This window comes from Clarias gariepinus, unplaced genomic scaffold, assembly GCF_024256425.1.
Source record: "Clarias gariepinus isolate MV-2021 ecotype Netherlands unplaced genomic scaffold, CGAR_prim_01v2 scaffold_35, whole genome shotgun sequence".
NCBI classification, from domain to species: Eukaryota; Metazoa; Chordata; class Actinopteri; order Siluriformes; family Clariidae; genus Clarias; species Clarias gariepinus.
Genome location: NW_026521002.1, coordinates 75,094 through 92,149, shown reverse-complemented (window position 1 = coordinate 92,149; position 17,056 = coordinate 75,094). Strand labels below are relative to the sequence as shown.

Below are 17,056 nucleotides of genomic sequence, written 5' to 3'. Positions count from 1 at the left end.
TGCTGGAGCTAATGATATACGCCTTCGTCAGTCAGAGGTTAGTAAGAATAACTTTATAGAGGTGTTTAAATTAGCGAAGGCGATGTCCGATGGAGTAGTATGTTCTGGTCCCATCCCAATGAGACGTGGTGACATAACTTACAGCAGGTTATGGTCGCTGAACCGCTGGATGTCCAGGTGGTGCTCCGAAAACAACGTGGGCTTTATAGACAATTGGAAGACCTTTGAGGGCAAAGCTGGCCTGTTAGGGCGGGACGGTGTCCATCCCACTCGGGAAGGTGCTGCTCTAATTTCTTGTAGTATAGCTCATAGTCTTAGAAGAGGCCTAGTTAATCGGTGACAATCCAGAGCCCAGGCCAGGGAGCAGACAGACAGGCTAAACCAACCGTCTGCTAGCTGCATAGAGTCGTCACTCAGGGTTCATCATATTGAGACTGTGTCTGTTCCCCGAGCTAAAAACAAATTTAGAAAGACTCAAAAATTTAATTTTTTTAAATTAAGTTTTAGTAATTTAATTAACATAAAGACCACAAACTTGGATCAGACTGAATGCGCAGCCGGCACCTCTGATCTGAAGCTAGGACTGTTAAATATTAGATCTCTCGCATCTAAAGCAGTTATTATTAACGAAACCATCACGGATCAGGAGTTTGATATACTATATTCTAAATGTGTTGACAAATTTCTATTTCTTTTCTATACTTTTATACTTGCTATATTGATATTTTGCTTTTTTATAGATATCTTGTTCTTATTTGTAAAGTTTATTTTACTATTACTTTGTACAGTACATTTGCACTAGTTAATCTTATTTTCTAACGTACTTCTCTTATTACAGTATATTTTACTTTGTACAGCATATTTTACTAGTTAATTTTATTTTTTAAAGTATTTCTTTCATTCCTATTATTTCTTTTGTATAAGCTTTTACTATTCTTTTCCTTTAAGGTCACTAGCAGTCGTATAAGCATTTTACTGCATATCGTACTGTGTATGACTGTGTATGTGACAAATAAAATTTGAATTTGATTTGATTTGTTTAACAGAAACCTGGATTAAACATGACGAGTATGTAGCTCTAAATGAAGTCAGTCCTCCTGGATACAGCTACATCCACCAGCCTCGGTTAACTGGTAGAGGCAGCAAAACAACCCCAGACCATCACACTACCACCACCATATTTTACTGTTGGTATGATGTTCTTTTTCTGAAATGCTGTGTTACTTTTACGCCAGATGTAACGGGACACGCACCTTCCAAAAAGTTCAACTTTTGTCTCGTCGGTCCACAAGGTATTTTCCCAAAAGTCTTGGCAATCATTGAGATGTTTTTTAGCAAAATTGAGATGAGCCTTAATGTTCTTTTTGCTTAAAAGTGGTTTGCGCCTTGGAAATCTGCCATGCAGGCCGTTTTTGCCCAGTCTCTTTCTTATGGTGGAGTCGTGAACACTGACCTTAATTGAGGCAAGTGAGGCCTGCAGTTCTTTAGATGTTGTCCTGGGGTCTTTTGTGGCCTCTCGGATGAGTTGTCTCTGCGCTCTTGGGGTAATTTTGGTCGGCCGGCCACTCCTGGGAAGGTTCACCACTGTTCCATGTTTTTGCCATTTGTGGATAATGGCTCTCACTGTGGTTCACTGGAGTCCCACAGCTTTAGAAATGGCTTTATAACCTTTACCAGCCTGATAGATCTCAATTACTTTTGTTCTCATTTGTTCCTGAATTTCTTTGGATCTTGGCATGATGTCTAGCTTTTGAGGTGCTTTTGGTCTACTTCTCTGTGTCAGGTGGCTCCTATTTAAGTGATTTCTTGATTGAAACAGGTGTGGCAGTAATCAGGCCTGGGGGTGACTACAGAAATTGAACTCAGGTGTGATAAACCACAGTTAAGTTATATTTTAACAAGGGGGGCAATCACTTTTTCACACAGGGCCATGTAGATTTGGATTTTTTTTTTCTCCCTTAATAACGTAACCTTCATTTAAAAACTGCATTTTGTGTTCAATTATGTTATCTTTGACTAATAGTTAACGATTTTTGATGAGCAGAAACATTTAAGTGTGACAAACATGCAAAAGAATAAGAAATCAGGAAGGGGGCAAATAGTTTTTCACACCACTGTATGCACTTTCATTGATAATTATGTTTATGTTTTACTTCTGGATCAAACAATACCAAAAATATTATCTGAGATCACCTGATGACCTACTGGATTACCTGGTGCTCTGTTACAGAAATGAAAAACTTGGTGCTCCTGAATGAACTAACTTTAACTTTTTTTTCCCTCATTTGCGGACCTGATAAATAAACATGAAACATTCAACAAGTTGAAATAACATTACAATGTAAATCTCACAAAGGAATAAAAGTGAGGGATTTTTCAGTAACAATTTTTTGTACTGGACACACCTGTGAGCACAGCATGGTTTATTAGCCATAAACACCCATGTAGAGCAAGGAGCCACACCTTTTCTTCTAGGATATATTTCCTTCTGGGAATTCTACAGTAAGGTCTTATATCTGCTCAGTTCCTCTCAGTCAGAGCGGTAAAATGGCTGAGGCGAGAGTCTCTGTGAATTTGGACGAGTTCACCTGTCCGATCTGCTTAGATCTGCTAAGTGATCCTGTGTCCATTCCCTGTGGACACAGTTTCTGTATGTCCTGCATAAACACACAGTGGGATACAGAGGAACACAGAGGAGCTTCCAGCTGCCCCATGTGTAAACAGCAGTTTAACCCACGACCCACCCTGGGCAGGAACGTCATGTTGGCTGAAATGGTGAAGAAGCTAAGGAAGACACATGTTCCTGAGAGAACCCTGGCTGGACCTGAGGATGTGGAGTGTGACGTCTGTGTTCGGCGAAAACAAAAAGCGGTGAAGTCCTGTCTGGTGTGTTTAGCTTCATACTGCGAGATTCACTTAAAACTTCACAACGAGCTGAACGCGGGCAACACACACAAAGTGACTGAAACCAGGTACGGCCTCAAAGACCGGATCTGCAGCGAACATAACAAGCTTCAGGATGTTTTATGCTGTACTGAGAACAAATGTGTGTGCTGTGAATGTGCTGTATCTCACTGTAGAGACCATAACACCATTACACTTGCAAATAAACGAGTTCAACAACAGGTAAGAGTCTTTACTGGTCTTGTCTGTCTACAAAGTACAAGTGTGGTAAAATATTAGTGTTTTGAGAGTGGACATAAAACTGTACCCTGGAAATACAGATACTGTAATGGTTTAGACTAATTGGTCTAGTCTGTTCTCTTAATAAAACAGTCTGTTAGTGTGTGTGTGTGTGTGTGTGTGTGTGTGTGTGTGGACTGAACTTTACCCTCGCAGTGGAGAAATGGATAGATAAAACATCTGATACTAAGAAACAATGATAGTTGGTTTTAGTTTAAGTTTCTCCTCCTCTTCCTACAGATACTGATAAAATCACTCTGTGTGTTTTCTACAGCAAGAGGTTAAAGACATCCAGACACAGGTTCTCCAGAGAACTCAAGCAGCGGAGAACAGTGTGAAAGATTTAAAGAAAGCAATAAAGTCAATCAAGGTCATTATTGCACTGACATATAAATATAATACACAGTAGAAATTATAATTGTACAGATAACATATATTAATAGTGGAACTTTAGAATTCTAAAGCTTGGAGCCCCTTGTGTAATGGTGCACTCTTCATTTAATTTCTATATTTCAATAAATTTAAATCTCGGTTTTTGTAACAGTCCTCTGCAAAGACAACTCTGGATCAGAGTGAGAAGATCTTTATGGCGATTAAAGAAATAATCAAAGCTACAGAAGAAGCTGAAGTTGAGCGAGCAGAGGAAACTCTACAGTGTATGGAACAGGAAGTGCTGAAGCTGCAGAAGAGAGAGAACGAACTGGTTCAGCTTGGACAGTTAGATGATGACTTCACCTTCCTCAGGGTGAGACTGCTGATCATCTCTTTAAGTGTTTAATCCATGACACTGGTGTTCAGTAACCATGTACACATTGACTCCTGTTGTTAATCATCTCTCCCAGGAGTACATGACCCTCTCTGACCTCTCACTGTTTGGTGATGCTCCTCACGTTGCTGTCAACCTGTCACCTTTTAAAGAAATACAAAGCTCTGTGTCTGAGCTGGAAATAAAAGTGAAGGAGTTCTGTGAGACAGGATTACACACAAAGCCCACATCAGGTAAGAACATGACCAGAAAAACATCTCATTTTTAGTTTTTCTTTTTACTTAATAAATGCCATGTAATTCAAACTTCTATTCTGATATTCAGGAAAAAAAAAATAATTAAAATAGATTTACAGGCGGGCGACACAGTGGGGTAGTGGCACTGTTGCCTTGCACCTCCAAGGTCCGGGTTCGTTTCCCGACCAGGCTCGATGCCCATCTGTGTGCATGGAGTTTGCATGTTCTCCCCGTGCTTAGTGGGTTTCCTCCAGGTACTCGGGTTTCCTCCCACAGTCCAAAGACCTGGGGCCTCATGTACAAAGACTTGTGTTGAATTCATACTAAAACATTGCGCACGGACAAAGCTGTAAATGTGCGTACGCAGTAAAAAAAAATCTGACACTGCGTACGCGGAATCCCACGCATATTCTCTTTGTACATCCGAATTAACGTGAAATTGAGCGCACGTGCACGAGCGCAAAACCCCTCCCGGCCTCCTCCTCTGTATAAATATGTTAATGACTCCACTTTGGCAAACCAAAACCAAACGAAAAAGCAATGGCAAAAACAAGCAAGAAGAGAAACTTCACAGAATGTGAATTGGAGGTGCTCCTATCGGAGGTAATCCGGAGAAAAACTGTTATTTGCAAGTTTGTCCTCCGGAATTAATAACAAAATAAAATAAAAAAAACTTAGCTGGAATAATATCTTTAAATACATCACTCACCAAGAAGCCACCCATTGCGCACCTTGGAGCCTCATCCCAACCATGCTGTTTGTGAGGATGAATGAATCATGGGTTGATCCAGGCCACCTTGCCACAGTATTTGTTAGGCGCATTTAAGCATCACATATTATTTGACACTAATAAGCCAGTCATCCGATTACATTAGGAAAACCGGCGATCACTGCAAATTGCACTTTAAAGTTTGGCTGGTCAACTGCATGGTATGGAAACCTTATATACCTGCTAGACATGCGGATGATCCCGTCCCATACAGCTGGCATTGCACGGCTTAAAGACAACTGGCTTAACCCCGAGCGGTCTGCCAGTTCCCTTTGGACAGAACCAGTTGCCAGGAAACCAAGCGTTGTCAGCACCTGTAAGGGAACGGGTAATGCGTGGCTCCTCGTTGTCTCTCTTTTCAAATTTGGACCCACGTCAGCACAGAGCTCCAAGAGGATAGCCCTTGGAAATCTAAAACTGCCAATAAGCCAGTCATCATCGTGGGCCAGAAAATCACTGTGATCCCTAAAAAAAATTCCCTTCTGATTCGGCCATTGACAATGTCCTCTAATAAGGCCAACACTGCCATTGCCATAGACTAAGGGTTGTATACATAGGCAAATGCTTTTATATGTTCTAAATCACATAATTGGTAGAAAAATAGTGTCAATTAACCCATTTTATCAATTATAAATTAATAGCAATGTTTTTCACGTGTTGGTGCGGTACTTTGTAGTGTGCAATTTAACATAATTGCCTCTAGAAGTCGCCAACGGAAATAAAACAAACACACACAAGAAATACACGTACGGCAGACATGAAGTTGGCGTGGAAGAGCGCACATTCTCACGTTAATTTCACTGTTAGTAAATCCGACCATGAGCGTGAAAACTGGCGTAAGCAAAGTAAGGGGACAACTACATCATGGGCCCTTATGGGCTACACAACCAGCAGCTCTTCTCTTGCCCACAGCCCTCCCAGTTGATAAGGTTTTGAAGTTTCCCCATCTCTGCTGTAAATTAAAGATGTCTTTCACCATATAAAATAGTTGACCTTTCTTTTCAATGGGCCTAATAAATAGGGATAAAGTAAATGAGTAATTTTAGGGCTGGAGTTGGGAGATATATAGTGCCTTGCAAAAGTATTCATACCCTTGAACTTTTCCACAATTTGTTACATTACAACCACAAATGTAAATTTTTTTGTTCGGAATTTTATGTTATAGACCAACACAAATTGACATAATTGTGAATGGAATGAATATTTTTTACAAATAAATTTCTGAAATGTGTGATGTGCATTTGTATTCAGTCCCCTTGAGTTAATACTTTGCAAAACCACTTTTCACTTCTCGGTCTTTTAGAGTATGTCTCTACCAGATTTGCTCATCTAGAGAGTGATTTTTTTCCTCATTCTTCTATGAAAAAAATAGCTCAAGCTCAGTCAGATTGAATGGAGTGCATCTGTGAAAAGCATTTTTTTAAGTTTTGCCACAGATTCTCAATTGGATTTAGGTGTAGACTTTGTGTGGGCCATTCTAACACATGAAAATGCTTTGATCTAAACCATTTTATTGTAGCTCTGGCTGTATGCCTAGTGCCTGCTGGACTGTGAACCTATACCCCAGTCTCAAGTCTTTTTCCTTACAGATTTTCTTTTAAGGTTGCTCTGTATCTGTCTCCATCTTCCCATCAACTCTGACCAGCTTTCCCTGTCCCCTGCTGAAGAAAATCATCCCCACAACACAATGCTGCCAGCTGTTTGCTGTGTCCCCCAAATGGCTTGTTACAAAAAGCAAATGGAACTTCTTATAGCTTTCTTTCAACAATGGCCGCCTACTTGCCATTCTTCTATAAAGGCCAGATTTAAGGAGTGTATGACTAATAGTTGTCCTGTGGACAGATTCTCCCACCTGAGCAATGGATCTCTGCAGCTCCTCCAGAGTTACCATGGGCCTCTCGGCTGCTTTTCTGATTAATGCTTTCCTCACCTAGACCATCAGTTTAATGTAGGTAAATGGCCGTGTCTCGGTAGGTTTGTAGTTGGATTCATTTACTAATTAGGAGACTTCTGAAGGCAGTTGTTTCCACTGGATTTTAGTAAGGGGTATCAGAGTAAAGGGGTTGAATACAATGCATGATACACTATTCAGATTTTTATTTGTACATTTTTTAAAATCCATTTATAATATTTATCTGTGATAAGTGGGCTATCACATAAAATCCCGATAAAATGCTCTGCTAGACCTAGACCCTGGATTTGTATGTTTGTTTTGCACTAATGCTTGTCTTTGGGATTTGTATTAGCCTGGCTGACTGTTTACCCTCACACCTGCTCACAGAAGTGGTTGATATACCAGGAGCAATGAAAAATATTTTATCCCTTGATACCACTGGTAATGCCTTAATTATCTTTTTTATCCAGAGTGGTAGGAAAGGGTAAACTAGAAGTGTGTAAAAAAATAGTGCCCACCAGTTCTTGTGAGACTTCAGGTGCTTGGGTGATTTGATGCATTTGATGTTAACTTATTTTACAGAAACACTATGGGGTGCAGCTTAGCCCTCTCATCAAATCTCGATGAGGGCACAGCCCTGACCCTAGTTTCTGTCTTCCAATACAAATGATTTGGACTTGTTAGGGTGTTTGAGTATGGAGGGTGACAAATTTACAAAAAACACATGGCCTCTTTCTTCAATAAGTTTGTAAATAAAGACCTTAATCTCCTGATAAAGCAAAGGGTAAAACTTTTATAAATCACTGCAACGCATTAGTGTTGGCAAATAACACAAATTACTAGACCTGCGGTATCTGCATGATATAATGCATATTTGCCTGTTAGATAACTACATAACTGTGGAGGTGTTTCTAATAATGTCTGTAGTCATGCACATGGAGAAGCCCAGGAGTGTGAACAGCATTCAAATATATTTTATAAAGCAGTGGCTTGCTTCATCCTTGTTTTTCTGTATTTGTTAATCTGCAGATTACAGTAAAGTACTTGGAGTGAAACATGGAGTGGAAACTAATAAGGCGGACAAAAGTGCAGTGGGGTTTCAGCATCAGGCCAAAACAAAGAAACATAAGTCACAGAAAGGTTTGTAGTCCACGTCCTCCATCCGGTTCCACAGTACAGAGCAAAAGGACTAAACTCTGTACCTGCACTGTGTCCTGTCGGCTACTGTATATGGCTCAAATAGCCTAAATTCAACCTAATATTTAAATAATTGGATTACAGTGGAACCTTGGATTACGAGCATAATTTGTTCCAGAAGTGGGCTCGTATTCCAAAACACTCGTAAACCAAATTGAATTTTTCCATAAGAAATAATGGAAACTTAAATTATTTGTTCTACAGCCCAAAAAAATTAATACATAAAAATAATTAACAAAATATAAAGTAAAAATAAAACAAATTAACCTGCACGTTACCTTTCAAAAAAGTAAAAAATAAATCCCGGCAGATAAGCGTTTCCCTTTGTGCACGCCGGCGCTGTGTATGTGTGTGTGCGTGTGTGTGTGTTAGGCTAGAGTAAGTGGAGACTCTTGCTTTCAGCCCCTCCTGTCTCCCTTACCTCATCTTACATATTAAAACTTTCTCCTCTCGTTTAAACACACTAACACACATTAACGGAAAGACTGTTGTTTTCTGCTAAATTATTAAAGCTTCTCAGCTTTATTTTAATGTTGCTCGCGACAGCGTAACAGCCCGGTAATCCATGCTCGTGTAATGATGAGATGGACAAACACGTCGATGCCTGTTCTTTTATTTTCTGCATTGTCAGGGTATAGTACAAACTTTCGGGTGGATCTTGCACTTAAATACAACTAAAAAACTACTGAAGAACAAAACTCAGGCTCTATATCCTAACTTAAATCTCACATTCACGTTCACACACACCGGACTGCATTACCCACAATGCATCTCCCGCACTGGACTACACTTCCGTAAACAGCGGTCATAAATCAACGTCTCTCTACCGCTACACTGTTTTATTTAAAAAAAAAGCAATAAACATCGCTAAAGACACTCATGTGAGCGCAAACTAACAGAATCACTGCTGTAAAGTAAAACAAACAAATAAATGACCCAGCACCTCACCTCTGAAAAAATCTGCAACAGAGTTTCTTCAGCAGAGTGTGTGTCTCTTGCCTTAATTTCTGTGCGCGATGTGTTTTTGTAAATGAGGGTTTCACACACACACACACACACACACACACACAGCCGGCACAGTGTCTAATTGCGCACGCACACACACACACACACACACACACACAAACACACCACGATGAGAAAGAAAATAGATTTTTAACCTCTGTATTGAGAATTTCTTCTGCCTTACTCGCGCGCACACACGTGTGTTATAAGAAACAGTACCCGCGCTGTACACACGCGCTTCCGAACACATAATAAAATATGTTTCACACACACACGTAGTCACAGTGTTATAGTAAACAGTACACGCGTGCATGGATGTTGATTATACCAGTAAGAGACGAGCACTAAGACCCAGCAGGGGAGACGATTCCGCAGCGCAAGAGAGAGAAAAACCGTTGGCTCAGTTGTGATCACGTGACGCTCGGCGTCAAAACAAGAAGCGCATGCGTGAAACATGATACTTTGTGCTCGTAAACCAAGAAAATGCTCATTTTTCAAGTTAAATTTCATTAAAATTATTTGCTCGTCTTGCGAAACACTCGTAAACCGCGTTACTCATAATCCGAGGTTCCACTGTATGTCTATAAAATAAATCTGTACTGAGAATGCAGAATTTTACTTTTTACAGTTTGCAGAAAATCTGAGAACCTCTGGTTTATGTCAAATTGGTTTGGTGGAAAACTTTAGCTAATGCTGATTGGAACATTGATCCCAGGCATGTTTTATTTCTTGTGCTATACTCTTTTTAAGTCAGCATCATGACACCCACATAATACTGATGCAAAGTTCAGTGTGACACTTTGGTTCTGATCTTCACTGATGGTTTCTTCCCTTCCTGTGTTTACTTTAGATAAGACGGCATGGTTTAGAGTGAGATGTGGACTGCAGAAGGCCGGAGTCAACAAGGTTTATAGGATAATCTCTTCTAACCTTCATCCAACACAAGCATACTTTAGCTTAGAGTTAGCTTTAGAGTTGAAATATCTGTGTGTGTGTGTGTGTGTGTGTGTGTTTAGGGAGCAAGAACATATGTGGATGTTGAGAAATCCAGTGCTGATTACCACAAAGCTAAATCAGCAGAGGCGGGTAAGAGCGTTTTAACTGCTTCTGTAGTTTTGCACTGGAGCTACAAGGCTTATGGATATAATAAATAAATATAACTTATAATAGGAAACTATTAAAGTAACTATTAAACTAATTAAAGTTCTATGAATTTCCTCACATCAAACTCATTTCCATTACTTTCTGTAAAGATGCGTTGTGACGATGATCGTTGATAAAAGCATTATATGAAAATAAAATTTAATTGAACTGAATAAGGACTGTGCATATATGACCCACACCCATACTTTCTAATGAATATATATCAGTATACTGTACGTATATTAGTCAAAAGTTTGTACACCCCTTCTAACTCCATGGCCTTTCCTTTATTTCTCTCTACACTGTAAAACAACACTGAAGGCGTTTATTATCCCAAACACACAATAATCTCCTCTGAACAGTTGATATTGAGATGTTTATCTGCTCCTTCTGCTCTGTAAAGCTTCATAACGGCTCTAATCTGAGGTGCTGGTGGTTAATTGGGGATTTCTGTTAATTGGTTGCTGTTACTTATTTACTTAATGCCATACTGTATGTGTTATTTCATAGATAAAAAAAAAATCAGTATTGTTCTAGATTGTAGAAAAAAAAATAAACTAAACTAGATTGGTACTGTAGCTTGTTTTATTTTGCAAAATATGTCATTATTTCCTAAGGATGTTCCTGATGTTTTAATCACATCCATTTTATCCACTAGTTTAGGTTTTTTAATTCTGTTTTTTTTTGCTAGCTACAAAGCTATCAACTAGCAACTTGACCAATATGTGAGAATCAGAAATTGATTGCGAATTAATTTCCCTTTTTTTTTAGGACATGGTGATCTCTGTTCTTAGTGTTTTATTCTGTTTAAGATTCAGAAACTAAAAAGGATTCTTAGGTCAGTCGCGCTGAAGTCACAACAGAATCAAGAACTAAATTCATTGTATATTATTTTACATACTATTTATAATAGAAATTTTATTACTAAATAATAGTATATACAAATATATAAATACTAATACTTTATATTGTTATATATACTATATTTATAAAGCTTTTTTCTTATAACTTATTAGATCTGCAAATTTAATTTACTAAGACAATAACCTTAAAAATAAAATAACATTAAATACTGTATATTGTTATATCTTGGAGATATTGTACAGAGTGTGTGTATTTAGGTATGACACAGAGAAGGTTTTAGTGTGACGGCTCTTTTCTTCTGTTCATCCACAACCACCTCTCCAGTACACTTCCAGAGGACAACATAACACGATGCATTCTGGGAGATGTAGTTAAACAACATTAACGAAATACACAACATATATCTATATATTAATAGATATATACTTAATATATATATATATATATATATAAATATATATACTGTATATACATACTAAATAAATCTTATATAAAGATTTTGTTAAAATTCTGAAGTAACACTGTGCTTCCTGGCAGTTAGTAGAATGCAGTTGGAGTGCACCCTCTGTAGGATCATAGAGGAATAGCACCACTTTACACCATAAACTCAAACACACATAAAACACTATTCCATTTTTATCTCATTATACATCTGAGCAGTTGAGGGTTAAGGGCCGCGCTCAAGGGCCCAACAGTGGCAACTTGGTGGTTGTGGGGTTTGAACCTGGGATCTTCCGAACCGTAGTCCAATGCCTTAACCACTGAGCTACCCCTGGCCTGTCATGATACATAACTGGTACATAACTGGTTCGGTTTCCCCCCATCTCTATAGGTAATGATAATATAACTATTCAGAAAGCCTACTGAAGTCATTATTAAAGTGTACTTATAAAAACTGTTCATGAAGCTGGCAGGATGTTAAAACACAGCCAGTCATCATTCAGCCATGGACAACACTCCTAACTCCAGTAAGAACTTAACAGACCTGATAGAGGACCTAAAGTTCTTCAGGCCGCATGTGGAGATTAAACATCTGACTGGTTTCAGGCAGCAGAGGAATACGAAGCATCACAGCACTTTTTGAAAATCTGGCCAAAGAAAATGAGGAAGAGGAAAAGAAACGGGCGCAAGAGGAAAGAGCCAGACGAGCCAAGGAGGAACAGGAGATAGAGGAAACTTGTGTTCAGGCAGAGGTGTGTGTGTGTGTGTGTGTGTGTGTGTGTGTGTGTGTGTGTGTGTGTGTGTGTGTGTCGGTGTCGGTGTGTGTTGGTGTGTGTATGTGTCTGTGGTTGGGACAGGGGGGTTGTTTTCAATCAAACAATATTATTATTTTTATTATTATTATTATTATTATTATTAACGTTTCCCAAAGTAAGACTCACTTGTACCTGCTCCCAGCAGGAGGAAATCTACCTGAACCCATATCAGGAGAACCAGCACCTGACTGCAGGTAATGTCACCAAAAAATAAATGTAAAGTCAATTTATATTTATACTACATTTACAGTCCATTTATGGACATCATACATTTGTACATTCATGCACATTTGTGCTCCTGGACATTTCTTGACATTTCTCGACTTTTATACTTGCACACTTCTGGTCATTTCATTTTGCATACTTTTTGGACATTTATATTCATTTCATTTTGCACACTCTTACACATTTTTCATATTTTCCATATTTGTACAACCATTATTTTGTATACTTTTGTACAGCTAGTTTTAAAAAAAAACATTTTTTATATCCCATATTTTATATTTTGTTCTTTTTCTCTGCAGCTTTTCTATATTTTAGAAGAGGGCTTCTATATTTTATACCTTATTCCATTCCTTAATTTATTTCTATTGACAATATAGATTTTAAGGTCACTGGCGGTCGTATAAACATTTCACTGCATATCATACTGTGTATGACTGTGTATGTGACAAAAAAAATTTGGAAAAATTACATCACAAAATTTTCACCAGCCACTAACCACTACAGTTTTTTTATCTGGGAACATGTGTTGTGTTGAAATTGTAAATTAAATAAGTTCATTTTGTTGTTGTTATTATTATTATTATTATTATTATTATTATTATTATTATTATTATGGGACTTCACCTAGCCTGCCATCATTGGTTTATAATTGCTGTTTCTCTACCAAACCACTAGAGATTTAAATTAAAGAATTAAAGAATTTGAATTAGAGAATTAAAGCTTCACTATGATTATATCTTTTGATATAATGCTAAGAAAAGACCAATCCATGGCTTTTATCAGTCATAGTTAGATTGGTAACTAACTCCACAAGCAGAGCTTAATATTTGTTAGCTTGTGAAATTGTTTAGCTGTTTTTCCCTTTTTTCCCCAATGTGTGTAGGTGTGTTTCAGCCATATGATTGTGTTGAGGACCTGGGAGTGGTTGCTGTGGCTCTCTATGATTATAAAGCTGGTGAGTGAAACAATCGACAACCTTTTTTCATCCTTGGTCCTAAATACATTCTAGAACACAAGTTTATTGTAAAGCATCTTACATTATCTTCCCAAGTTTTGCAAACCACCTCAATCTGGCCTCTCTGACTTTACCTCCAAAACATCTAACGTGGGTTGTCCCTCTGATGGATTCATTCTTGATCCTATCCGTCCTCGTCACTGCCAAAGAAAACCTCAACATCTTCAGCTCTGCTACCTCCAACTCTGCTTCCTGTCTTTTCTTCAGTGCCACTGTCTCTAAGCCGTAGAGCATCGCTGGTCTCACCACTGTCCTGTACACCTTTCCTTTCATTATCGCTCATACTGTACTCTTTTATCGCACAACACACCTGAAACTTTTCTCCACCCATTCCAACCTGCTTGCACATGCCTCTTCACCCCCTTTCCACACTTTCCATTGCTCCCTGTAGCCTCACTGTTCCACTTGGGTCCTTTTCATTCACACACATGTATTCTGTCCTGCTGCAGCTAACCTTCATTCCTCTGCTTCCCAGAGTATATCTCCACCTCTCTAGACTTTCCTCCACCTGTTCCCTGCTCTCGCTACAAGGCACAATGTCATCTGCAAACATCAAGGTCCATGAAGACTCCTGTCTAACCTCATCTGCTATCCTGTCCAACACCATAGCAAACAAGAAGGGGCTCAGAGCCGTCTAACCACTGTCTTACAGCTCTCAGACATGTCCTGCACCACTCTAACATACTTCTTTGCCATTCCAGACTTCCTCATACAACACCACAGCTCCTCTCTCGGCACCCTGTCATACGCTTTCTCTAAATTTACAAAGACACAATGCAACTCCCTGTTACCTTCTCTGTACTTCTCCATCAGCGTCCTCAAAGCAAATATTGCATCTGTTCTACACTTTTTAGAAATGAAACCATATTGCTGCTCACAAAAGCTCACCTTTGCCCTTAACCTAGCTTCTTTTTCCCACAGCTTCATTGTTTGGCTCATTAGCTATATTCCGTTGTAGTTGCCACAGCTCTGCACATCTCCCTTGTTCTTATCTAAAAAATTGGCACCAATACACTTCTCCTCCATTCCTCTGGAATCCTCTCACTTTCCAAAATCTTGCTAAACAGACTAGTCAGAACCTCCCCTGCCACCTAAGCACCTCCATACCTCCACATTTGTCATCAGAATCAACTGCCTTTACACTCTTCATCCTCTTCAGCATCTCCCCACCTCAATCTTGCTAATTTTTTCTACTTCCTGCTCAACAACAGTCACCACTTCTACTCTTTGTTCTTTTTTCATTTTCGTCATTCATCAACTCTTCAAAGTGCTCCCTCCATATTCCTATCACCTTTCTGGTACCTGTCAGTACATTTGCATCCTTATGTTTAGTCACTCTAACCTGCTGCTCATCCTTCTCATCTCAATGTCCTTGTCTCACCAACCAGTACAGATCCACCCTTTTCTCCTAACTGTCCAACCTGGCATACAAGTCCTTATATGCTCTTTGTATGGCCTTTACCACCTTTACCTTAACCTTACACTGCATCTCTTTGCACTCTTGTCTACTCTCTTCAGTCCTCTCAGTGTCCTACTTTTTCTTAGCTAACCTCTCTCTCTGTATACACTCCTGAACTTCCTTGTTTCACTACAAGACTCCTTGTCCACTTCCCCCTTTCCTGATGATACACTAAGTACTCCCTCTACCCTAATCACATTGGCTGTAGTTGTCCATTCAACTGAAAGCATCTCATGAATACAACATTCTTCCTTTTTCAAATCCTCTTTTAGGATAACTCAGACTCCTTTTTTCCCTATCCACACCATGGTAAAACATCTTGAACCACTTCTTTTAAGCTTCTAGATTTATCCACTAAAGGTGGTACCTTTCCACCTTGTCTCCTGGACACACAGTATCCACACAGTATGAGCAATTTCCCTCTGGGATTAATCAAGTTCTTTGAATCTTGAATCTTTGAATCCACTAACCCTAAACTTCTTTCTCTGCGTAATGTCAACCAAATCTCTTTCCTTCCCAGTCATAGTCCCTACGGTCACTCCTAAATTCTTGCCTTTACTTTTCTATCTCTATGCCTTCCTCCTCTCCTTCTTCAACTAACAGTAGCCCAATTTCCACTGGCACCCTGTAGGTCAACAGCAGCCTCTGCATTTATCCAAAATTAGGACTGGCACAAGAAGACACTGGATTGTCACCCCCCCTGTGGTTGCATTTTACAGACGTTATCAGTATGTTCTATATTGCTGAAAGTAGAGATTAGGGTGTGTTGTTTAATTTAAAGCCCGCTTTTTCTATTACACTCGTGATTAAAACTTATCACAGCTTTAATTATGACTTATCTATAGAAATGCATACACATATAAATATAAAAAAAATTGTTCCTACTAGAAATAATATAAAATGCACACTGCTCATAGTGTGAATAAGGACTAAATAAGTGTTATAAGAAGTACATTATTCTAATTGAGCACTTTGAGACATATACTAAAATCACTTCCATATACACTGATCAGCAGTAACATTTAAATCATTGGGGCAGCTCTGGCCCATCAGGATGTGGCTCCACAGAGCCTCTGGGGGTGGAGGGGGTGTTCGGGGGGGGACTGCTGTTGGCAGTGAATCCTTTGGGTGCTTTGGGTTGTAGAACGGGGCCTCCATGGAGTGGATTCTTTGTCTGGTGCATCCCATGGGGCTTGATTGATTGGACTGGACAGGCTGGGATTTGGTCCCCGCTGGCATGGGTGAGCCTTGGGTACCCATGAACCTGTCACCAGTTTACTGAGGTATAACTGATAGTGTTATTTAATTCACCTGGTGGTGGTGGTGGTGGTGGTGGTATCTTATTGCTGATCAGTGAAAGCATGTATCGTTTACAGTGTAGAGACTTTTTAGTTTGCTATGTTGCTAAACTGGAAACACTGTGATATTTACTTCCCATAGTGTGCCTTACTGTAACTGTGTGCTGGGAGTTTGAGGTGTGATTTATTGAAAGCAGCCTAAGGACGTCTTAATCTTGGCTAAATAATTACACTGAACAAGGGGAACATTGTGAACAGTCATGCTTTATGTCTTTTATTTTGAGATCTTTCCCTAACTGTATCTAAAAGGTTTTTTTATTTATTGTTTTGATTTACAGAGTCTGACGATGAGATCTCCTTTGACCCTGATGACATCATCACCAACATTGAGATGATTAACGAAGGCTGGTGGAGGGGTGTGTGCAGGGGGGCTTACGGACTTTTTCCAGCCAACTATGTTGAACTTCAGCAGTAAGCCCTGCCCATCAGCCAGGTCCACCCACCTGGTGGAGAGTTTGTGGGATATAACTCAGAACCACTGATTTCTTTCTGACCAACACAATTTGTTGTATGATTCTCCTGTACTGAGTGCATGTTTGGTTTGGAGTTGGCCTAATAACCGCTGTATGCCAGTGGTGAGGAGTAATATACTGTAGGTAATATTCTAAACACATGTACTGTATGTATAAAACAGACACTGAGCACACTTTTGTATCTTTAACATAAATAATATCCAATTAATAACT

The 17,056-nt window shown here is 39.3% G+C and overlaps 1 protein-coding gene across 1 annotated transcript; it reads left to right on the top strand.

Moving 5' to 3' along the window:
• Nucleotides 1-2,547: 2,547 nt before the first annotated feature.
• On the top strand, nucleotides 2,548-17,056 carry LOC128517122 (E3 ubiquitin/ISG15 ligase TRIM25-like). Its single transcript, XM_053490928.1, has 11 exons — nucleotides 2,548-3,126; nucleotides 3,458-3,553; nucleotides 3,728-3,928; nucleotides 4,026-4,182; nucleotides 7,878-7,988; nucleotides 9,901-9,956; nucleotides 10,067-10,136; nucleotides 12,105-12,250; nucleotides 12,456-12,507; nucleotides 13,422-13,493; nucleotides 16,649-17,056. Exons 1-11 carry the CDS (start codon nucleotides 2,548-2,550, stop codon nucleotides 16,783-16,785), a joined length of 1,677 nt encoding a protein of 558 aa, XP_053346903.1. The 3' UTR covers nucleotides 16,786-17,056.

Coding starts and splice junctions, on each gene's coding strand:
- LOC128517122 (XM_053490928.1), top strand. CDS start 2,548: ATGGCTGAGGCGAGAGTCTCTGTGAATTTGGACGAGTTCACCTGTCCG. Junction 4,183..7,877: donor ACACACAAAGCCCACATCAG/GTAAGAACATGA, acceptor GTTAATCTGCAG/ATTACAGTAAAGTACTTGGA. Junction 9,957..10,066: donor AGAAGGCCGGAGTCAACAAG/GTTTATAGGATA, acceptor GTGTGTGTTTAG/GGAGCAAGAACATATGTGGA.